This window comes from Thamnophis elegans, chromosome Z, assembly GCF_009769535.1.
Source record: "Thamnophis elegans isolate rThaEle1 chromosome Z, rThaEle1.pri, whole genome shotgun sequence".
NCBI lineage: Eukaryota > Metazoa > Chordata > Lepidosauria > Squamata > Colubridae > Thamnophis > Thamnophis elegans.
In genome coordinates this window covers 61,780,617-61,805,827 of record NC_045558.1, presented here as the reverse complement: position 1 = coordinate 61,805,827, position 25,211 = coordinate 61,780,617, and the positions used below count along the sequence as shown (strand labels likewise).

The following is a 25,211-nucleotide window of genomic DNA, read 5'->3' as shown; positions in this document are numbered from 1 at the left end:
TCTGCATTTAGACAGGGATGCCCTCTCTCTCCTTTGCTGTTTATATTAACTTTGGAAATTTGATTAAATGAAATTCGGAAGGTCCAGGGAATAAAAGGTTTAAAACTCAAAAATGAAGAATATAAGGCCCAAGCCTATGCCGATGACTTAGTATTTGTTCTAGAGGGTCCATTAGAATCCAGCCTGAAATTTATTCAAAAATTAGAAGAATATGGTGAAGTGGCAGGACTAAAGATCAATAAAGACAAAACAAAAATGATAACCAAGAACATGACAAAAAAGCAAGAAGAGGAACTGGAAGTAGCAACCAGAATGCAAATAACTAAGAAAGGATTATACTTGGGGATCTGGGTCCCGGCAAAATGTTCCACAATTAAGGATAATTATAATAAATTAGTGATACAAATAAAGAAAGATTTAGAAAATTGGAAAAATATTCAGTTATCACTCATGGGACGTATAGCAACAATTAAAATGAATATTTTACCAAGAATCCTATTCCTGTTGCAAGCCGCACCTATTAATTAAACAAAATAACCGCTAGGTTTATTTGGCAGGGACGAAAAGCGAGGATTAAACTAAAGGCAATGCAAGACAGCAAGGAGAGGGGAGGCTTAGCATTACCAAATTGGGATTTATACGCATCAGCAGTAACAATAACATTGGTGAAGGATTGGATAGAGCTAAAGAATAAAAGAATTTTGACCTTAGAAGGCCATGATCTGCAAGCAGGCTGGCATACATTCCTATGGGATGATAAAAATAAAACGCACAAATACTTTCAAAATCATTTAATCAGAAGAGCGTTATTGCAAAAATGGCTCAAAATAAAAAAAAACCACTATGTGAAAATCCCAAATTGGCTATCACCAACATAAAGGACGACTCACCAAAATTTTATAGATTTGAACAAAATACTAAGATACAGAGACTTAATTGATAGACAGCGAAATTTAAAAACAATTGAAGAATTGGCAGATCAGAACATGAAAGGTGACTGGCTAATTTACCTCCAAATCAAAACTAAATACAAGAAAGATACTAAATTATATGACATCGAAACAGAACCACATGAATTGGATAAAATTATTCAAAGCTCAGATAGAAAGATAACAGGGGGAATATGTAAATTCCTCCTGAAGTATAAAATGGAAGAGGAAATTGTGAAAGAACAAATGATAAAATGGACACAGAACTTTGGCTATAATATTAAATTAGACAAATGGGAAAAATTTTAAAAATGGGAACAAACTTAAAAATGACATTATCAGTTGCATACAAGGAAAACCAGTACAAAATGTTGTACAGATGGCACTTGGCACCAACAAGGTTAGCTAAAATCTTAACAAATACCTCCCCAAAATGTTGGAAATGTGAATCAATACACGGAACATATTACCATTTATGGTGGACCTGTGAGGAGGCTAAAATTTTTTGGAAAAGGATCAAAACTTGGCTGGAGGCAATAACAGGAGTTAAAATAGAATGAAAACCTTAGGTTTTTTTATTAGGAATAATGTCTACGAAATACAAAAAAGAAATCCAGTATTTAATACTACATATAATTACGGCGGCAAGGATTGCCTTTGCCCTGAAATGAAAAAACAAATTAATTCCAAGCGAAGATGAAATAATAAGAAAGGTTATGGATTGTGCTGAAATGGATAAACTAACTAAAGTAAAAGATAAAAAGTATAGATGGATGGAGGAAAGAAACAAAAATCAATGAAGGAATATAACAAAGCTCAAAAATAATAGTTATGAGTAAAATAAGAGGGTTAAGAATGGTGAAATCCAAATGAAATACAATAGAAGGAGAAAGGTGAGCAGTATCGATTGATAATTGCTATTATAAAGAACAGGAAGCTCCTGTTCGTATTGTATTGTATAAATGTGGTGTACGTCTAAGTTTTGTGTGTGTGTAATTTACATGTTTGTTAATGAAAAAAAGTGTTCTGCATTTGACTTTGTTAAAAATAAATTGGAAACTTTATTATATGGAAATGATGAACGTACCACTAAGATGTATAAAATGTTATTGAAATTGAATTTGGAAAATGAGTATGTAAAAGATTGTGTGATTCAGAGGGCAAGGAATTTGGGATATAATGCAATGCTCGAACAATGGGAAAATACGTGGATGAAGGGTTTAAAATTTACATTAAATTATAATCTAAACGAAAAATTTCTATAGGATGATGTATCACTGGTATTTAATAACAGATAAGTTATCTAAGATGTATAAAGGTATGTCAAATGAATGTTGAAAGTGTAAAAGTAAAGAAGTGACTTTTTATCGTTTATGGTAGACATCCGATAAAGCAAGAAAAATCAGAGTATGATTCATCTTTTAATACAGAAAATTTTGAAAATGAAGATAAAGGTGAAACCAAAATTTTTCCTTTTGAATCCAATGGAAAAAGCCCTTAAAAAATTTGAAACCTTGTTACTATATATGTTGACAGCAGCAAGACTATTGTATGCACAACAATGGAAGGACACCTCTATTCCTACCATGGACAAATGGTTGCAGAAGTTGATGGGAGTTGGCTGAAATGGCAACATTGATATTTTGATTAAAGAAAAGAATATAAGTACTTTTGTTTCCACATGGAGACTGTTTCTGAACTTTGTGCTTGATGTGGAAAAGAATGAAACTTTGATTTTGGATTTTATTGATTAAACTGATAGATCCTTATAGAAAAGGCTAGTTTATATTATTATGAAAAAACAAAAAGATGTGATTTGATGTTAATGCCTTATTTTACTGCAACAGAGTCAGAAGTCAATGCTTCTTTTTCTTTTTCCTAATCCTTCCTCACTTCTCCTTCCCCTCTTCCTCCCCATTGCTTTCCAATTTATTTTCATATATTGTATCTTATTTCATCTTATAACTCAATAAAAAATTTAAATCGGAAGAAGTTGGTAAACTTGATCCCCCCCACTTTAATCAATTATTTTATTTCACTGGGGTGGGGGGGAGGAAAGATAATGGCTGGACCAAGGTTACCCAGCCGGCTTTTATAGCTAAGTTGGCACTTGAACTCATGATTTCTTCTTTCTAACCTTTTGCCTTAAGTAGGTACAAGTTTGATTGCTAATAAATCTTACACTTTACATACTTTAGCTGTGAAATAAAAAAAGAAATGATTGAGAATCATTACTTAATATATTGAAAAGCTAAAGATATTTAAACTGTATAAATATGTCGACAGTTGATCAGCAGTGAAAAGCCATATTATTATTATTGTTGTTGTTGTTGTTATTATACAATTGCATCACAGCGGCCAGTTGTTTCGCCGGATTTGGCATTGGTTACTAGTCAGGCCCCACCCAAGGGCCTAGGACGTCGTAACGTATTTTCGTAATATGCATGCAGATCCAAGCAGTGCGGCTTTTTGCATTTGACTGATGGTGATTTTGTCAATTTTTAACTGTTTTAAATGTAATTCCAATGCTTTTGGAATAGCACCCAGGGTGCCAATTACCACTGGAATTACCACTGCTGGTTTGTGCCATAGTCGTTGAATTTCAATTTTTAAGTCCCGGTATTTTGCGATTTTTTCATGTTCCTTCTCGGCGACCCTGCTATCACCTGGTATTGCAATATCTATGATTGTAACCTTGTTTTTCTCAACCAGTGTGATGTCTGGTGTATTATGCGCCAGTATTTTGTCCGTTTGTATACGGAAATCCCACAAGATCTTGACCATCTGATTTTCAGTGACTTTTTCAGGCTGATGTTCCCACCAGTTTGTTGCTGTTTGAATATTAACATTTTTGCACAAATTCCAATGGATCATTTGTGCTACTGAATTGTGCCGCAATTTATAATCAGTCTGCGCGATTTTTTTACAGCAGCTGAGTATGTGATCAACAGTTTCATCAGCTTCTTTGCAAAGTCTGCATTTGGCATCATCAGAGGATTTTTCGATTTTGGCCTTAATGGCATTTGTGCGGATAGCTTGTTCTTGCGCAGCCAGGATTAGTGACTCTGTTTCTTTCTTTAATGTACCTGTTGTTAACCATAACCAAGTTTGTTTACTGTCCACTTTATCTTTTATTTTTTCCAGAAATTGGCCATGCAGTGCTTTGTTCTGCCAACTCTCCATTCTTGATTTTATCACATCTTTTCTGTATTCTTGTTTCATCTGTTGGGCCTTCAGTAGATTTTTGTTCTTTACTTCGATTAATAGATGTTCTTGACTTTCTTTTAAATAATCAGCCAGTGCATGTTTTTCTTCTTCAACTGTTTGCTTCACTTGTAATAATCCTCTGCCACCTGATTTTCGGGGCAGATATAGTCTATCAGTATCACCACGTGGATGTAAACTGTAGTGCATTGTCATTAGTTTCCTGGTTTTTCGGTCCAAAAGTCCAAATCAGCTTGTGTCCAGTTAACTATACCAGCCGTGTATCTTATAACTGGTATTGCCCAGGTATTTATGGCCTTGATTGTATTTCCACCATTCAATTTAGATTTCTAAATTTTCCTAACTCTGTTGGTGTACTCTCGCCTGACAACAGTTTTTACTTCTCCATGCTTGATGTTATCCAACTGCAGAATGCCTAAGTATTTGTAGGCTTCATTTTCTTTGCATTTAATTAATTGGCCATTGGGCATTTCAATTTCCTCACATGCAGTGATTTTGCCCCTTTTTATGGATACAGTGGCGCATTTTTCCATGCCAAACTGCATTGAAATATCGGTGCTGAATACTCGGACTGTGTTTGTCAATGATTGGATTTCTATTTCTGACTTTCCATAGAGTTTCAAATCATCCATATATAGTAAATGCGAAATTTTTTCAGCTTCTTTGGCTGTTTGGTAGCCTAATTCCACTTTTTTTAAGACTACTGATAGTGGGATCATTGCGATGATGAAGAGAAGAGGTGAAAGTGAATCACCCTGGAAAATTCCTCGCTTGATATTAACCATTCCGTAGATCTCATTCCCTACTGCCAACTCAGTTCTCCATTGTTTCATCGCCTTTTCAGTAAAGGATGTAATGTTTTTGCTAATGCCAGTTGTTTCTAAGCATTTTATGATCCAACTATGTGGCAGTGAGTCAAATGCCTTTTTGTAATCAATCCAGACCATATTCAAGTTCGTTTTTCTGTTCTTACAATTTTCTAATATCATTTTATCAATTAGGAGCTGATCTTTTGTGCCCCTGCTCCTTCTTTTGTTGCCTTTTTGCTCTATTGGCAAGATGTTGTTTGTTTCCAAATAATCCATCATGTTATCTGCAATAATGCCTGTGAGTAATTTGAAGGTTGTTGGCAAGCATGTTATTGGTCTGTAGTTTTCAGGTGTTGTTCTTTTAGTTGCATCTTTCTGAATCAAGTATGTTTTTCCAGTTGTCAACCATTCATCAATTTGGCCCTTTTGTAAAATTTCATTCAGTTGCCTGGCCAATATTGCATGTAAACTGGTCAGATATTTGAGCCAGAAACCATGTAATTGGTCCTTTCCAGGTGATGTCCAATTCTTTACCTTTTTAACTCGATTTTTGACCATCTCAGTTGTTATTTCTAATACTTGCATTTGTTTGTTGCCAATGCTTTTCTCAAAGTCATGTATCCACTTTGCTTCCTTGTTGTAGTCCTTTGCATTTTCCCACAATTTTTTCCAGAATTCAAGTGTGGCCTGTTTTTCTGGTTTTTCACTTTTGGTGTCACCATTCACATTAAGACTTAATAATAATAATAATAATAATGGCCTGTTTTTCTGGTTTTTCACTTTTGGTGTCACCATTCACATTAAGACTTAATAATAATAATAATAATAATAATCATCATCATCATCATCTTATTATTATTATTATTATTATTATTATTATTATTATTATTATTTCCCTCCCATTTCCCTTTCCTTGCAAGGTGACTCTATATTGCAATACTGGTATATTATGAAGTAAGAGTGGTAGTAAATTACTGATATTTTCAACTGAACAATGCAGTGCTGCTTATACACATGCCAAATGAAGCACTCTGATAGCTCACTATATAGCTTTTCCAAAATTAAATACAACAGTAAATTGTCTTAACCAAAGTATTATATTATGAAAGACTACAAAAAGTTGAGAAATTTTCTTCACTCTTTTCCCAACTGCATCTTTTAAGACCCAAATCAGCCCTGGTGTGTCTCCCAATATACAAAAAGATGATGGGATGTAGCAAAAGAATCAATCTCCTGGTCAATATCCACAATATAGTCTTATTACTTAAAAATACCATAATTAATTATATCACAAATTAAATGAGATATACAAAAGTAGCACATATAAATAAGAATACACTGAATTTTTATTTGCGAAAACTCATACTGATTCAAGCAATCAAATAACTCAGAATGTGAATATAAATATATTCTAAAGGAGCTCATTTGGCATTCTGTTTTCTGTTGTGTTTCTAAAAGCAACAAAATAAAGCGGTAACATCCTCAATATTAATTTGGACCAAACCAATATTAATTTCCTTGGTCACATTAAGAACAGAGAAGATTGAACTAATTAAGAAGTGTGTTAAGTTGAAACTACATTTACTAAAAGAAGAAATAAACAATGTACCTAGAAAAACAGTCACAAGCATCCCATGTTATATTTAATTACAATACTTATATTTCTTATACGATATACTTGTAGATTAAAAGTGGTAAACTGGGAATGGATTTACATGCTTCCTAAGAGGTATTGGGAATCATATACTGGTTTCACAAACTGTAATTCGAAATTAACTGCATCTTTTCATCTCATTCCACAAGCCAAATATCAAGCAAGGATCATAAAATATTTGAAAATGTCACTGATAGCTTCAAATCAGTAATTATCTCAACATGTATCATATTTGTACTCCTTTTCTGCTGCCTTCAGCATTAAATTACCAACCTTGGGTAAGGTATCCTTGTACTGGCACTGTTTGAATGCATCGCCATAGTAATCAGCAGCTTGATTTGTAAGTTTAGCTATGATTGCATCTTTCATTTTATCTACATAAAAAAGAACATATGTCAGTTTTGAAAAATTGATCCAGTATTTTTATATGAACAAAATCAGTGAGCTACACATACTGTTACCAGAAGTTAAAGTTCTCCATTATTTTTGTAAATCAAACAGCGACAATATAGAACTGTATACAATATTATTTTTAAAAATATTACTTAGTTTTTGCTTGAAAACAAGACTTCTGTCAACTCCTAAAGTTGCCATAGTGAGGAGAGAGGGGGGAGCATTCCACACATACTTTCGCTTAGAGTCGGATCTCAGATTACTGCAGCAGACTTGGAAGGGGTGCACATCATTGAGGAATGTGATTTATGACACAGACTGAAGGGAGGGAAGGAACAGAGGTAAAGTTCAGCTGTATTTCAAATAAGGCTAAGATCTGACTGCACAAAAATGGCATTGCCAAAATGCTCCTAATAAATGACTGGTTTTCTCTTGAAATCTGACTCGAGGCTCATGAATCAATTAGGGCATTTTTAGGAAACCTGACAGACAGTCAGGTCCGCTTTTAAAAATCTATCAAGATTACCAGGTCTCCTGAGTCCTGGACTCTTCAATTGCTTCCCCGATATAAGGGGTGCCTGGAGGGAAATTCAGGCAACCATGGCAGAGGGCCAGCTATCTGAAGAGAGCCTGACTGCAGCCAGAGTGCAGCCTGACTTCAGACATCAAAGCCAAGATGGGCAAAGCAAGAGGAGATGAGTATTCAGCCCCTAAAGCAGCTAAAGCTGAGCTTCCCCACCCCAATACCCAGAAAAAGAGAAGGGCCCTGAGTGAGTTGGGAAGAGTGGAGTGGATGCTGGACTGAAACCAAAACAAGCTCTCAAAAGCCTGATGGAGCCCCTGGGGAGTTCCATAGAGCAACGGAGGGAGGAATTTGACTGGGCCACCATTCGTGAAGATAGGCCATTATGCAGGCCAAAAGAGAGAGGAGGAGCAGTGGATCCTTTTGAGGTGATGAGAAGCAGATGGGAATGCAGCCCCCCTTCTCCACCCATGAGAAGGGGGATGAAACCAGTGCCTCTCCCATGTAGTAGGCAGGCTGCCCAGGGCAGACAATCTCCTCCCTCCCTCCAAACTAGAGCTGAGGAATATGGCCAGACATATCAAGCATAAGCATACAGAGGCCAATAGGAGGAGGGAGAGGCAGTGCTGATCGAACCACCATGGTTCAGGGGAATGTTTGATGAGGACTCAGACCAGATAGCCCTACTCCTTGACTCAGCTGAGATCCACACAGAATGATAACTGTACTCATCCCCCAGAACCATAGTGAATACTAATTCATTTCATTTTTTTTCCATTTTCCCTTTATTTGTATGCCGCCCTTTTCCCTGGGGGGACTCAGGGCGGCTCACAGTTCAAAAAAGGGGAGGGGGGAAGGACAAACAATGTTCCAACATGAAGACAATACAACATATTAAAAAGAAAACACAACAGTCACACAATTTGAGTGGGGTTAGAATCTTAACCCCAGGCCAGCCGGGACAGCCAGATCTTTAAAGCGGTGCGGAAGGATTGGAGGGTGGTGAGGGTCCGAATCTCCACGGGGAGTTCGTTCCAGAGGGTTGGAGCAGCCACCGAGAAGGCTCTCCTCCGGGTAGTTGCCAGTCTACACTGGCTGGATGATGGAATTCGGAGGAGGCCTAATCTATGCGATCGTATCGGTCTAGTGGAGGTAATCGGCAGTAGGCGGTCTCTCAAGTACCCAGGTCCAATACCATGAAGGGCTTTGTAGGTGATAAGTAGCACCTTGAAGCGCACCCGGAGATCAACAGGCAGCCAGTGCAGCTCGCGGAGGATAGGTGTTACGTGGGTGAAGCGAGGTGCACCCACGATCGCTCGCGCGGCCGCATTCTGGACTAGCTGAAGTCGCCGAATGCTCTTCAAGGGCAGCCCCATGTAGAGCACATTGCAGTATTCCAGCCTAGAGGTCACAAGGGCACGAGTGACTGTTGTGAGGGCCTCCCGGTTCAGGTAGGGACGCAACTGGTGCACCAGGCGAACCTGGGCAAATGCCCCCCTGGTCACAGCTGACAAATGATATTCAAAGGTCAGCTGTGGGTCCACTATCACAGAGAGACTAGAGGGAGAAGCAAGGGAATGGCTAGCAGCCCTCAACAAGAGGAGAGTCCCCAAACTGCAAGGTGTAGATGATTTCCTACAACTGCTAGAGGCCAGATTTGAGGAGGTAGAGGAGGATCTATATGCGGAAGATGAGCTCAGCAACCTAAAGCAGAGGGGCCGCCCCATTAAAGAGCCGCGAATTTAGGAGTCATTGGAAGGCCTCTTTACCAGAGCGTCTGTTAGTGCATTTTTTCAGAACAAACCTAGACAAGCAGATTGCCCAGGTAACTGCCTACCGAAATATCCCAAATCGACTCTCTGAGTGGTTCCGAGTAGCAATAAAAGTGGACAGAGGATTGTGAGCTAATGACATGAAAAAACCACCAGACACAAAAGAGAGAGGTAAACCCGACCTGAAACCACCCGACTGATGGGGACCCACTGCAACACAGCAGGCCCCAAACCCAGCCCCCCTCGAAGTCCATTGAAATGCTACAGATGCAGGGGGGTAGACCACATGGTATTTGTGCACATGACCCCAACCCCGATGCTAAGGCCAGAGCCACCACCCAGGGCACGACTGGAACGAGGCCACAAACGGACCACCCACACATCCTGGAAGGCCCTTCAGGCTGTAGAGGTGCCTCCCCATCCAGACAAAGGGGGGGGAGACCCCAGGCAACAACGACCAGTCACCAGAATCTTATGACAGTGATGACGAGGGCGAAAATGACCCAATAGTGAGAGGACCAGTTTACCTTTTCATTTTTCCAATATGCCTCACAGGGCGCCAGAGGGATTTTCAAGCCCTAATGGACTCAGGATGCACTAGATGCTTGATCAACCTGACCACAGTCCTGAAACTGGAGATCAGAGCAAAAAGACTGGCCCACCCAATCTGGTTCAAGCAGGTCGACAGGTCCCTAATGGGAAGAGCCTATGCCACCCACCTGACCGAACCAGTGAGACTAGAGCTAGCAGATCACTGGGAAGTAATTCAATTCATAATAGCCCCTAAAATGATAGATGCAGTCATACTGGGACTCTCCTGGCTAAACAAATGGGGACCGACCATATGGTGGCAAGGGGGTACCCACAGACTTAGGATAGAAAAGGGACCCCCAACCCCTTTCACGCCAGCAAACAGAAACACCACCCAAGCAAGGAACCCCCCAAAAGAGCCCACCATCCCAGATACCCTGGGAAATGCAAGAACAACTGGCAGCCACATCTGAGGAAACCCCAGAGACTGAACAGATCCCAGGGGAATATCAAGACCTTGCAGAAATATTCAGCGAGACCGAGTGCAACATTCTGCCCCCCCCCCCAATCGAAATAATCCCTAGGGCAAAACTACCCAAACTGAAATTGTACACCATGATGCCCTGGAAATGCAAGAAATGCGCAAATACATAGACAAAAACCTAAAACCGGTTCATCAAGCCAGCCAAGCCACAGCGCCAGTCCTCTTCAAAGAAAAAAAAAGGCAGAACTATGAGACTGTGTGTGGACTTTAGAGTGTTATAAAAATTGTCTTATATAAAAAACAAAGGGAAACCCCAAGCAACCAGCAATAAATCTTACTTTAAGATCAGAGGTTTATTGTTTCATGAACAATTTTGAACATGAATAGCAAACATAGCATTAATTAGACTAGCAACTTATTGCAATAAGGTCCACTGTCACAGCTAAATCCAGCAAGGATTAGCTACGGCCAGTGGCCCTGAACTCTTCCCAAAGACAATCCTTTTATACTTTTCTGCACGCATTTCACAACTTACTTCCTTATTCTGTTTTATTGACTGTCACTCTCTGCAAACACCTGTGTACATTTGAAGTTCTCATATACTTGTTACTTTCAGTTCCTCATTTCCGACCATCTCATACTTCTTGTTCTAAATATATCCATACAAAGTATAAACTGTGCAGAAAATGCAGACAAAAGTCAGCACATTTGGAAATATTAGTCTGGTACATTTTTCAATTATATTAGTTTAAATCTTTGGTTCAGTAAGACCTGCAAGCTCACTCTTAGGCCTATTACCTGCAACTTTCCAACTGATATTTTCTCCCCTCACAGGAGGAATCAATGTCATGTGCATACACAACCTATATCCCCTCCCCCTAATGAAGGACATGCTATCTCATCTGGCCAAGGAAAAAGTCTTCACCAAACTAGACCTCAGAGAAGCATACTACAGGGAAGAAGATGAGTGGAAAACAGCGTTCAACTGCCTCTTAGGGAGCTTACAATTCAAAGTGATGCCTTTTTGACGGCAGGGAGCCCCAGCAGTGTTCATGCAGTTAATAAACAACATGCTGCACAAGCGCTTCTACAAGGGGGTCCTCGTCTACCTGAACGACATACTCATCTACATGGAGACCATGAACAACCACATACCCTTGATACTGGAAAAACTTCTGGCAGCCAAACTGTACGTCAAGCTATCAAAATGTGAATTGCACTGTGCATGGCTAGACTATCTGGGTTACTAAGTGTCAAATGAGGGAATAGAGGTGGACCCACTCAAAAGTACAAACTGTCCTAGCTGGCAACCCCCTCGCACCCGCAGACGGCTTCCTAGGGTTTGTGAATTTTTATAGGCAATTCATCCCCTCCTTCACAAAGATTGCCAAACCCATGACAGACCTCCTAAAGACAGGGAGCCCAAGAACAAAACCTTGCCTGGGACAATCTCTACAGTGGGACCTAACCTGCCAAAAACATTCAAAATACTAAAAGAAATGTTTGCAAAGGAACCTGAGCAACCCTTCACAATCCAAGCAGACGCAGTGGAGAACTGCTACTCCAAAGAAACAACCAAGGAAACTTACAACCCTGCACCTACACCGCCTACAAGCTCACAGACACAGAGAGGCAATGGGCCTTATGGGAAAAGGAGGCTTTCGCGATGAGATGAGCACTGCTAACCGGAGACACCTGTTGGAAGAAACCATTCGAAGTCTGCCCTAACCACAAAAATATGGAGGCTCTCAGGACCCCGCGGAAACCCAAGCAAGTCCAATGGATTCAATACTTCAACCGTTTCAACCTCGTACTAAATCACATTCCAGGGGGAAGGAACTTTCTAGCTGACGCCCTCTCCCGCATGCCTCAGTACAAATGCAAACGGGAGCAGGTGGTGGACGCCATCATTCCCTCTACCCAAATAGCTGCCCAAGTGACCACCAGATGACAACGCTGTGACCGGCAAGACTAACCAGCAAACAACCTAACCATGACACTCAAACTGAACTGTTAGCAGACCCCTGGTTCTGAAACAACCAACACATCTTGACAAATAGAGATGACCTCGCATTGAAGGGGATGAAACTCTACATCCTGAAATCCCTATGCACTCTAATTCAAAGCTATAAGAAACAGGCAGATAAACATCGAGCTACAATGGACATTCTGGGTGGGAGAGAAGGTTTACTTCTCCACAAAATATTTGAGGTTTATATTCCCTAGCAAGAAACTGGGACCAAAGTTCATGGGACCATTCCCCATAGTAAAGATCATCAATCCAGTCACAGTGAAATTGAAACTGCCCCAACTGCTAGGGAACATACACCCGGTATTCCATAGCAGCCTCTTAAAACCCATGGTCGGATCCACTCTGGAGACCACTACCCTAGGCCCTGTGGTCATAGGGGGCCAAACCCATTATGAGGTGCAACGAATCCTTGATTCAAGGTCGCACAGGAGACAACTCCCATGATTAATCAAGTAGAAGGGCTACCCCTTGTCAGAGGCATCTTGGGTAAAGAGTAGAAATATCCAGGCTGATTGCCTTATAGCAAAATTCCATGCAGAACATCCAAACAAGTCTGGGAGGAGGACGTAGCCTTAAATCCTATACTTGTACTCTAATTGTTTTTGCTTCGCACAGGTTGCTTTTGGAAAGTGAGGGGAACCAAATGTCAACTCCTAAAGTTGTCATAGTGAGGAGAGGGGGGAGAACACAGTCCACGCATACTTTCAGCTGAAGTCGGATCTCAAGATTACCGCAGCAGACTTGGGAGGGGAGCACCACATTAGGGAATGTGATTTATGACACAGACTGTGGGGAAGGAAGGAAGAGAGGTAAAGTTCAGCTGTATTTCAAATAAGGCTAAGATCTGACTGCACAAAAGAGGCATTGTCAAAATGCTCCTAATAAATGACTGGTTCTCTTTTGAAATCTGACTTGAGGCTCATGAATCAATTAGGGCATTTTTTTGGAACCCTGACAACTTCTAGAAAATGCATAAAGCTAAATTATTTCTTAAAAGCTTCCCTCAAAGAATAAATTATTGAATGAAGCTCAAAGAATAGAGATTTCTCTTCTATGAAGAAATCTTAATAGTTAAAAGTTAAAAATCTTAAAAGTTATTTCAAGATTTGCAAACTTTTAATTTTTGCACTGTTATGAACCATACACTTTAAATTAATGCATTCAAATAATGCATACAGTATTGGTATGAATTCTGAACTGCACTATCCATCAGCAAGAATGTATCACTTGATGGCCATCCAGAAATGCATAGTACGCTAAGTTAATCATATACAATACTGATACGTATCAGTATTATCTGTATCTTTAAATCTTTAATCTTTAAAAATCATTTAAATTATTTCCATTTTAATGTTGATTCTTCTATTTTTAAATGTTTCTTTTTATATATTTATTGTCTATTGTATGACACCAGTTACTTACAAATTAGATAAGCTATTCATATAGTTATATGAATAGGATAAATTACACTTGAAAACTTTGATTGCCAATATGAGAAATGTTGTTGGCAGGTATTTTTATGTGGATAGGTACAATCTATCCCTATGAAAATATTCTATGGAAATAAAATATTTTTATCAAAGAAAACAATTTTATGTAGATAAAAATAAATCCTATACATTGGTCAAAGATGGTAATTGAATTTGTTACGGTTATAGAGTGCAGGTGAAACTCAAAAAATTTGAAGTTCATTTATTTCAGTAATGCAACTTAAAAGGTGAAACTAATATATGATAAGACTCATTACATGCAAAGATAGTTTAAGCCATAATTTGTCATAATTGTGATGATTATGGCTTACATCTCATGAAAACCCCAAATCCACAATCTCGGAAAATTAGAATATTGTGAAAAGGTGCAATATTCTAGGCTCAAAGTGTCCCACTCTAATCAGCTAACTAAGCCATAACACCTGCAAAGGGTTCCTGAGCCTTTAAATGGTCTCTTAGCCTGGTTCAATAGAAATCACAATCTTGGGAAAGACTGCTGACCTGACAGTTGTGCAGAAAACCATCACTGACACCCTCCATAAGGAGGGAAAGCCTCAAAAGGTAATTGCAAAAGAAGTTGGATGTTCCCAAAGTGCTGTATCAAAGCACATTAATAGAAAGTTATGTGGAAGGCAAAAGTGTGGAAGAAAAAGGTGTACAAGCAGCAGGGATGACCGCAGCCTGGAGAGGATTATCAGGAAAAGGCCATTCAAAAGTGTTGGGGACTTTCACAAGGAGTGGACTGAGACTGGAGTCAGTGCATCAAGAGCTACCACATACAGATGGATCCTGGACATGGGCTTCAAATGTCATATTCCTCTTGTCAAGCTGCTCCTGAACAACAAACGTCAGAAGCGTCTTACCTGGGCTAAAGAAAAACAGATCTGGTCTGTTGCTCAGTGGTCCAAAGTCCTCTTTTCTGAGGAGAGCAACTTTTGCATCTCATTTGGAAACCAAGGACCCAGAGTATGGAGGAAGAATGGAAAGGCACACACTGCAAGATGCTTGAAGTCCAGTGTGAAGTTTCCACAGTCTGTGTTGATTGGGAGCCATGTCATCTGCTGATGTTGGTCCACTGTGCTTCATTAAGTCCAGGGTCAATGCAGCCGTCTACCAGGAGATTTTGGAGCACTTCATGCTTCCTTCTGCAGACAAGTTTTATGGGGATGCTGACTTCATTTTCCAGAAGGACTTGGCACCTGCCCACACTGCCAAAAGCACCAAAACCTGGTTCAATGACTGTGGGATTACTGTGCTTGATTGACCAGCAAACTTGCCTGACCTGAACCCCATAGAGAATCTATGGGGCATTGCCAAGAGAAAGATGAAAGACATGAAACCGAACAATGCAGAAGAGCTGAAGACCTCTATTGAAGCATCCTGGTCTTCCATAACACCTCAGCAGTGCCACAGGCTGATAGCTTGCCACGCCACATTGAGGCAGTAATTGCTGCAAAAGGGGCCCAAACCAAGTATTGAGTACATATGCATGCTTATACTTTTCAGAGGTCCGATATTATTCTATGTACAATCCGTTTTATTGATTGCATGTAATAGTCTAATTTTCTGAGATTGTGGATTTTGGGTTTTCATGATCTGTAAACCATAATCATCACAATAGTGACAAATCACGGCTTGAACTATCTTGCTTTGCATGTAATGAGTCTATTTCATATATTAGTTTCACCTTTTAAGTTGCATTACTGAAATAAATGAACTTTTGCATGATATTTAATTTTTCGAGTTTCACCTGTAGCTGTTGTGTCCAGCCTTAACTATTAACTGTAGTATGATTGTGGTTTGCTATCATGGATATGGATATGTGTGTGTTTGTGTGTGTGTGTGTGTATAACTGTTCTGACACCCCACTTTGCTCGTTCAGAAACGACAGCCAGACAGAACTTCAAAGGAAATATCTTGATCAGTCCCAGCTTTTGCTGGCTGCGAGCCCAAAATAAACATAAATAAATTCTCTGGCAAAAAGTTAAACAGCAAATGCAAACCAGGTTTGCATAAAGCAAATCACTTATCCAAGTGCTTCTTTGAATCATGAACACGAACTAGACCAGGAACGGAACGGAACAAACGAATGAATGATGTTGACTTCTGCAACTAAGGCGTGGCAGCATCAGTCTTTTATCCACAGGAGGAGATCCTTAATGAGCCCCAGCTACATTGTTATCTTCTCCTATGACCATCCTGAACCACTCACAGTAGATTTCTGTGTCAGTCTGATAGCAGCTCCAAAGGCTCCTACCGAGCCACAACATAGATACATACATACATACATACATACATACACACACACACACACACACACACACAATTTATTTATTTATTTTAAATTTAATTCTTATTGTTATACATCAGCTAAAGTAGCAATAGACAGGTAATCTTTAAGTTCATTAAATAAATGAATAAATTAAAATTCCTCGAATCATCGTATGATATTTTGACTTCTACATTTAAATTACATTATAGGAATAACAATGTATAAATTACATTGCTAAGACGCTGAGTTTCTCAATCAGAAAGGTTGGCAGTCCAGTGGTTCGAATCCATAATGCCCTGTAACGGAGTGAGCCAACCTAGTGGCTCAAAAACACGTAAAAAATGCAACTAGAAAAATAGGGACCACCTTGGTGGGAAGGCAACAGCGTCTGTGCAACTTCAGCATTTAGTCATGCAGGCCACATGACCACAGAGACGTCTTCGGACAGCTCTGGCTCTTCGGCTTTGAAATGGAGATTAGCATCACCCCTAGAGTCAGCAATGATTAGCACATATGCGCGAGGGGAACCTTTAACTTTACCTTTAAAATTACATTAAATTTTCCAGCATTCAATATAATTGAAAGCACCCACTTAAAACTTGAAATTGAAAATATGTCCAATTTGAATAAATATACTAATATTTCCAATGATTTTAATTTCTGGCAAAAATAAGATTATAAAATCTATATATTTCCACTTTATATCACATACCTCTGGTAGCTTTCAGGAAAAAAACTTCTTGACCTTGAGCCAGCATGATAAGACTTAGTGTGCCAACTGTATCTGGAGAAATATCAACTGTAGGTTCTCGATTTAATGAAGAGAGGACGGTATCTTTAATATGCTGGAAAGCACCACTAGCAAACTTGGAAAAATAATACATTTTATTATAGAAGTGTGCTAAATACTATAGTGAAAAACACTAGAAAGATAAACATTCTATTTAAGGTACTGTTCATATTGCATTTAATTTAATTGGATGTGAATTGGATGAGAAAGACTACTATAAGTTTTACTGTATTTCTGCATCCAAGGCTGTTAGAATTTCATTGATGTCAATACAATTTAAGTCAGTTGAGAAGAGGAAGTATGTCTCAACCTTTTCAAATTAATGGTACATTTGGAATTTAGAGAACATATTGTTGATGATTCTTTAAAATGGCTATTAAGGATTTGTCACAAATAATTATCATTAGGATATAATTATTCATATAGCACATATTAGAATTCAGTATTGTAATTCTTTTTATTATTCCTATTACCTATTTAGCATTCCCTATTAACCCTTCTAGCCTAAATCCTGTTTCAGTGTAAGTCAGTTGGGTGCCAAGCCTACTTTTGGGGAGGTCTTATATTTTCCCCATTTTTTTTCCCACTTAGCACCTGCATGGCCTCACTAAACAGCTGATCTGCACCGCTTTCAGAGCCTGAACCTCCTCCACAAACAGCTGAGCTGAGCCTGCATGTCTTTGCTAAACAGCTTCGCAAAACAAATCAGCTGTTTAGTGAAGACACACAAGCTCAGCTATTTTGCAGAAGACATTCAGGCTCCAAAAAAAGAGCCTGAGCCTGAATGTCTTTTCTAAACAGCATTTTCCTGCTGAGCCTTCAGCGTTGCAATCCTGGGATACGCTGAAGGCTTGGCGGGGGAGGGGGGAACCTTTTCGGCGATTGGCAGGAAAATGGGGAGGGGGATTTTTCTGCCTATCCTCCTTTTCTTAAACTCAGCACAGAAAAGGGGGACAGGCAGGAAAATCCCCCTACCTATTTTCCTGCTGAGCCTTCAGCTGCAGGGGTGGGGGTGGAAGCAGCCTGCAAAGTGCACCCTGTCCCTTTCAAGAAATTGTCCGTGCATGTGTTCATGTGTGTGTCTGAGAGAGAGAGAGAGAGAGAGAGAGAGAGAGAGAGAGAGAGAGAGGGAGGGAGGGAGGGAGAGAGAGAGAGAGAAACAACAGAGGAGAGTAACAAGAATTGCAGGCAACTCACCGCCATTTCTCCCCCCCCCCCCTCTCTCTCACACACACAAACACAATGTTGAGAAACGGTGGAGGGCAGACAACCAGGTAAGGGAACTGACCCTCCCCAGCCTTCAGCTCGGCATCTGCTCAGGGTGGCGCCCCGAGGCCTGGCACCTCCGTAGGCAACCCCCACCTGGCTAATACGATGGGCTCCCTCGTAGTGCCTCCTCTCCCACGTGAGGCAGGCTACATCTGTGCGGCCATGCAGCAGAAGCGACATGGTCTATTCTTGCCCACAGCATTGGCAGCCAGGATCTGGCCACAGCTGCCACCAGCTGAGATCAGCAAGAAGACTTGGTGAACTGGAGGCTCCACGCACATGCAGCAGCCGCCCAGGAAGAGAAGTGTGTGCCGGAGCCAAAACGATGAGCCTCGCCAACTTCAGAAACCAGGGATCTTGCAGGCCATGTAAAGGACACCCAAATCCCTGGGTTGTTTGCAACTCGAGCAAGGCGCCTAACCATCCACCCCAAACCAAGCAGCAGGGAGGCTTCGGGACAATGCTTAGGACTACCCAGCTAAAGGCAGCACCCTTCTAACGCTTGCTGCCCTGGCAAAGGCAAGGTGGACGCAGGCATGAGTTGCACAGGCCTCTTTGATGGCCTCCCCGCCCCCGGCGCTGTGCAAGCCCCAGAGCAGTGCCAGGAAGGTGGCGGTATTGCAGGATTGCAACGCTGAAAGCTCAGGATGGAACCTTTTTGGTGATCAGCAGGAAAATGGGGAGGGGATTTTTTCCTGCCTGTCCTCCTTTTCTTAATCTGTGCTGAGCTTAAGAAAAGGCAGCCTTCAGTGTTGTAATCCTGGCATAGGCTGGAGACTTGGGGGAGTGGGGAGCCTTTTCAGTGATTGGCAGGAAAATTGGGAGGGGTTTTTCCCTGCCTTTTTCTGCCTATACTGCCAAAGCCTCCATGCTACTTGGGGACAGACAGCTGTGTGGTTTGCTCGAGTTGCAAAAAAACCTGGGGATTTGGGCAGCCTGGTTTCCGAGGCTGGCAAGGCTCAGTATTTGGGCTCCAACACACTCTTCTCTTACCGTGAGGTGACCATGCATGTGTGGTGCCTCTAGCTCATCAAGAGCAGGGGGGGAACCCTTTCAAACAGCGTTGCCTGCAATTCTTCTTACTCCCCTCCATTCTCTCTCTCTCTCTTTCTCTCTCTCTCTCTCTCTCTCTCTCACACACACACACACAGACATTTAATTGCTTGAAAGGGACAGACTTCACTTTGCTTCTACCATAAGCAGATGCATCCCACAATCTTTCAGAATTGCCTGCCTTTTTGTCCTTTTTCAAGCAGCAGCAGCCAAGCAGAGGTGGGGAGGAGGGGGGAGTCAATTCCAACAGGCCACATGGCTTTCTGCCTCATCGCTGGAAACATCTCCAGGCACCCGGAGAGACAGAACTCGGAGCCCTTGCTGGGTCAGTTGACCATGGGCTGTGGTTAAGGATCAAGGTGACCGGGAAGGGAAGATTACCTCCTGGGCTGGCCACACCCACCTTCTTCACTAGGGCTTAGTTTTGAGGTAGTCCCCCCCAAGAACAATCAGTGGAAGACTTACTTTCAGGATAGTCGTATTTTGGTGAAAACATGGTACTGATCTTTTAAAGATATATTCCTAATGTTTAACAAAGCAACTTCCAATTCTAATAATTTGTTAACCATAGAGAAGAATACCTGATAAAATTTAGCAGCAGCTTTCATCCCTTCATCACTCTCAAGATTCTGTTCTGATGCTATTTGACTGGCCAATGCTCCACAATTAAATAATACACATATTTTCTCCATAGCTTAAACTTGCCAAAGCTGAAACAAAGTGCATACAAAATCAACATTCTTATCTATAAACAGTAATGGAGCATGTAGTAATTAATAAAAGTAAAAACAATAATAAGCATACATCAATGAATCTGCAGATCTATAGAGTTCATTAAATAAGTTATACACAATTCTTTTTTTAACAAAATCAAAATTAATATTAGTTGATTTCCAGGTGATCTAGTTGCTAATAAAACTTTTATGATTTGAGATGAAAAATTTTAAATAATTGTCATTGCATTCATATCATTGTGTTTATTTGCCTTATGGGTTCTGGGTAAACACAACTAGCTTGATTTCCTTGAAAAATAATGAAGTGGAGCTGACAACCACAGCAAAATAAGGAGCCAGAGAATAGATTGGCTCTTCAGAATTCCAGATCAAGGAAATTGTGGTATTGGCCACAATCACTTTATGTAATAGTTCCCCAAAAGGGATCAAAACATAATCTCTCCAGCAGATTTTGGAGTTTTCCAAACCAAGTGAAAGCCTTCACTGATAAAGTTGTAGTTCAGAGCAAGGAGTCTGTAATCCCGGGTTACAAGAGTTCCCTTAGCAAAAGTTCAAAGTTATGCGACCAGCACCCCTAGTCCATGATGGCAAACCTTATAGCGTGCGTGCCATTTGTTAGGGCATGTGCCTCGTTGCCCTGTCAGCTGACAATCAGCCTTCATTTTCAGCCATTCCCAAATTCCATGTTGCCCATAGGGCTGTTTTTCACTCTCCGGAGGCTTCAGGAAGCCTCTGGAGCCTGGGAGGACGAAAACGAATCCATAGAGGGCCAAAAGCGGGGGGGGGGGGAATCGTGCATGCATGTACATAGGGGAGGTCGCACGTGCATGTGTGTCGGGATCATCCGCATAGAATTATGGGTGGACACACCATGCATGACAACCCCCCCCCCCCCTGCGCTCCCTCCACTTTTGGCACATAATGGGAAAAGATTAACCATCAATGCCCCTAGCGTTTATGAACAAGACCCAAACTACAAATCTTGCAACAGCACAACCTGTTGCAGGCCAAAATGGAGCCTCCAGGGATCCATCCCTCAGATGCTCCATTTGCCTGCAATGGGCCAGGGAAGGCCCGCAGAGGGCCAAGCAGAGCATTGGCGGGGCACACAAGGCTGGAGAGGAGACTGCTTGCTAGATCTTCACAGGGTAAGTGACCCAATGTAGTATGCTCCATGGGGGAAGCAATTTGGAGAGCATGAGGTATTTCAATGGGTCAGGGAGGCCTTGGGTGGCCTTACGCAGATAGCCTATTCTATCAGAAGGCCACCCAAGGCCTTCCACACCCTGAAATACCCTATGTGCACTTAATGAGCCTCACATTTGATTAGTGAATGCCTTCGTGAAATGAGGGAGTAATCTCATTCAAGATATGAGATTCACTCCCATGAATTGTCAGGTTACAAATGGAATGGGCAGGCTCCATTATATTCGTAACTCAAGGACTATCTGTATTTGCATACTTGGATTTCTTAATCAGTTCCAGAAATTGCTGGGCCAAGATATGGCTGCATTATTGGAAGGTAAGTAGTAGGGCAGCTCCACCTCCTCCCATCCCCACCCTAACTTAACCTGTGCACCCTGGAGAGGGTGGGGTCTTAATTAGGGTTTATTTTGGGAGTAGGACTTAAATCAAGCTAGGGCTTACTTTCCGAGTAGGTTGTATTTTTGGGGAAACAAGTACATTCTTTATAAACATTCAATATTTATATGTTTGCTTTTGGGATATATGTCTAGTGGAATAAGAACGCCAATCTGACTATCAAAATACAAAATGATAATGTGGTTCAATTCTGGTTCTGGCTTAATTCTAGTTTCTTTCAACTGATAAAGCATAGAAAGTAGGTAATGAAAAAAAAAACCTGATAGGATCTACAATATTTACACAGTTAGGTAGCCTCAAGGTGCCTCAACAACTTAAAACCTCTAGGATTTGTGAAGATGAAGATATATTTGCAAAATCAATAGAAAGTAGTTTTCTTAGCACAAACCAATTTCATATGTATCATTCCAATGAAAATTTTAGTAAAACTAAGCAATCTTTTAGTAAGCAAGTATATTATTCCATTCTGCTTGTTTCTAAGGATAAAACAAAAATTATGCTCAAATTCATGAAGGAAGACACATGTCTCTTCCGCAGAATCAGTTAAAGTGACTTTTAATTAGTCACATCAGTGAGATGAATTGTGTTGAAATGTAATAAATAATAAGCAATTCTTTAAAAATATGGTAAGTTAGAATACTTATGAGAAGATTAGATTTCATATATTTTGAATTCTGTAATTACCAAGTTTAACAGATCCGCCAAACAGTGACCCTTTGTCAAAGGCATCTTTCCAGGTAAAAGTTACACAGATCTAAAAATATAAATAAAAACAGTAAATTAATTTCTAGCCTTAAGATAGATGTAAATGTTCCAAAAACTTTCCTTAAGCAGAAATACAAATGTCAAAAACAGTAAAAAGCTGCACCTTATCATTATCTGATAATACATACAGATACAAGGAAGTTTTATGAGAAAATTTGATGTATGGTAAAGAAATGGGTATATTTGAAGTTCCTTTTACATCAATTATTGTTATAACCAGAATTCAATTAATTGGACTATTCTTAATTTTTGTAGAGTTAAGTACATACTGAAATTTTCTTGGGAAACTAACATATTCTAAAACTGTGGTTGATATGTATCCTTGTGATCCAAAAGAGTACTCACACTGTATAATAGATGCTTGTCCAAGGCTGATGTTTTCACGGCCTCACTTATTTAATTAGAAAGTATGACTTAAAAGTGTAGAATTCATTCAAAAGCAACTTTTTATTCCAAAGTCAGCTGCTCTCTTACACATTATATTGCATTTCAAAACAATATTTAAAAGCTTTAATACATCACCTGGTTTTCAGAAAATGGAAATTTTGGTTCAATGGAACACAGTTGATCATAGTATCTGAAATAAACAAATACCACCATAAATGTATATATTGTTGCAAATGTAGCAGATTTGGAATCCACAAACCCATGAATGAGATGGCTATCTCTATATGAACACATAGTTTGACCTTTTTCCTCCCCGCCCCTCCCGTATGTACAAATATACAAAGTATGCATATAAAAATATTTTCTATATATATGTATATGTACATACATGTATGTATGTGTATATATACACTTAATATGTATGTACGTATACATACATATAGAAAAGATGTTGTGTAGCCATTTTTTATGTACAATGTACAGCAATATCTAATTAATTAGTATGTATTTTAAGTATGTAATATGTTTTATGGATTGGTTACTGAGTGAAATTTAAAAATCTATTTTACTAAAGATTTTGTCTTTTTAAAACATAGCGAGCATAGTTCATAGAAAAAGGTTGAGTAAAGAATGGGATTTTCATTATTTTAGCTTCTGATTAAAGTTTGGAATCTCCAAAAACCTGGAAAAGTTCAGGAATTTTAAAAAGAGACACATTCACTTCAGGACATTTTCTTTCTGCAGAAATAAGTAATATGCAAAGCCTGGAATCTGTGTTAAGTTTTTTAAAATTCTATTTTTGATATTGTGCTATGTTACATGATCCAATCTGGGTCAGGCACCTGGACCAGAGGTTTTGTCTTCTAAGTTTTCAAACTCATGCTGGAGCCCATCTTCAGGGAACTTCTCTTGAGCAATGTGTGTGCTGTTCTGTGTGGTATTTATAGTGCCTGTTGTAAGTGGCTTTTTAGATATTGATTGGGGTAAGTCAATGGCTGGCTTTTAAATCACTAGCTGTCAACCACAACCGTAATGGAGTCCAAAATTTCCATTGCTATTTGCTTTTGCTGCCCAGCTCTCATCTTCTAAGTCAGTGGTCCCCAACCCCGGTCCGCGGACCGGTGCCGGGCCGTGGAGTACCTGGCACCGGGCCGCGCAGCGGCCGGGGGCCATGATCGCTCTTTTAAATCCGCTCCTCTTAAATGCATTTCTCTCTCCCCCCCTTTGGTCCCACCCTCGGCTCTCTCTCCCTCCCTCCCTCGCCGTCTCCTCCCTTCTCTCTCCCCCCCTCCCGCACCGATCCATCGCCAGGGAAAGAGAGAGTGAGAGAGTGAGAGAGGAGAGAGAGAGAGGGAGAGAGGGAGGGAGTCAAAAAACTGTTCCGGCCGCCGCTGAAATGACTCAGTAACTTTTGCGCTTGGATCTGCTTTTTCAAACCTCCCCAATCATCATCGCCACCCTCTTCCTCCTCCTCCACCACCACCGTTTGTTCCGCTAAAGCTCCTAAAGCTCTCTCCTTGGCTTTTCCTGCTTTCTCCCTGTCACCCAGATGCATGCTGTGGTTCGCGAGTGCGGCTCGGTTTTATGTGTCCGCTTCTCTCCCTTTCTCTCCACACACCCCCCACCTCCATTTAATTATTTTTTTTAAAAGAAAGAAAACCGTAGTTCTGCCAATTGCAAAAAAAAAAAAGTGTGTGTGCGTGCATATCTGCCGGGGTGTGTGTGTTTGTGTGGTGTGTGTGGTGTGTGTATGCGCGCGCGGAGAGAGACTGGTTGGAAAGGAAGGACAGGACTGGCGGTGTGTGTTCTGCAGCCCCTCCGGTGGAGGCTGCACTAGCCGTCAGATCTGGTGTTTTTTTTCCCCTCTCCTTTTTCTGGCAGGTCGTTTTAATCCTTGCTAATTACTTTCTGTTCTTCGCTTGCCAGCTTCCTTCCCCCCTCCTTCCTCCTCCCCCCCCGGCCGGGTGCGCCTCCCCACTTTTACTCCCAGTTATATATTTATATATATATTTATTTTCTCTCTCTCCACGGCATTCGCGCGCGCGCTGTTCTTTGCCCGCCGAATGTGGGGGGGGGGGAGGGCGGGCAGAAAGGTTGGTCCGGGTTGAGGGTTCAGGATGGTCTTTGAGGAACATAAGTCTGTCCGGGTGGGGGGGGGCATATTAAAGCACTTTATATTTATGTAATTGTATTTTATTTTGTAAGGCATGTTTAAATACAATAAAATAAAAGTTGTTTAATCAAAACAATCTGATATATAAACAATCAATGTGTCGCGCAACAACGCCCCCCCCCACCCCTGCGCCCGCTCAGCGGGCCACGGTAAAATTATCAAAGGCTGACTGGTCCGCGGCGATAAAAGGTTGGGGACCACTGTTCTAAGTAGTTGACTGTTGTGGTAAATCAACATTCCTGTTGGCTGATGAGGGGCGTGTTTCCCAGACTTCAATCACTTTCCTGGCTGTTTTATGCCTGCTTGTCCAAAAATCTTAGTAGC

The 25,211-nt window shown here is 40.7% G+C and overlaps 1 protein-coding gene across 1 annotated transcript in view; it reads right to left on the bottom strand.

Annotated features, from left to right (window-relative positions):
- Nucleotides 1-25,211, bottom strand: part of PDCD6IP (programmed cell death 6 interacting protein) — a 79,385-nt gene that overhangs the window by 39,903 nt on the left and 14,271 nt on the right. The window contains exons 2-6 of the mRNA XM_032234698.1: nt 22,850-22,904; nt 22,247-22,316; nt 19,808-19,936; nt 16,827-16,980; nt 6,891-6,991 (exon numbers count right to left, since the gene is read on the bottom strand). Coding sequence (XP_032090589.1) covers nt 6,891-6,991; nt 16,827-16,980; nt 19,808-19,918 — 366 coding nt within the window. The 5' untranslated portion in view covers nt 19,919-19,936; nt 22,247-22,316; nt 22,850-22,904. The remainder of the gene's footprint in view (nt 1-6,890; nt 6,992-16,826; nt 16,981-19,807; nt 19,937-22,246; nt 22,317-22,849; nt 22,905-25,211) is intronic.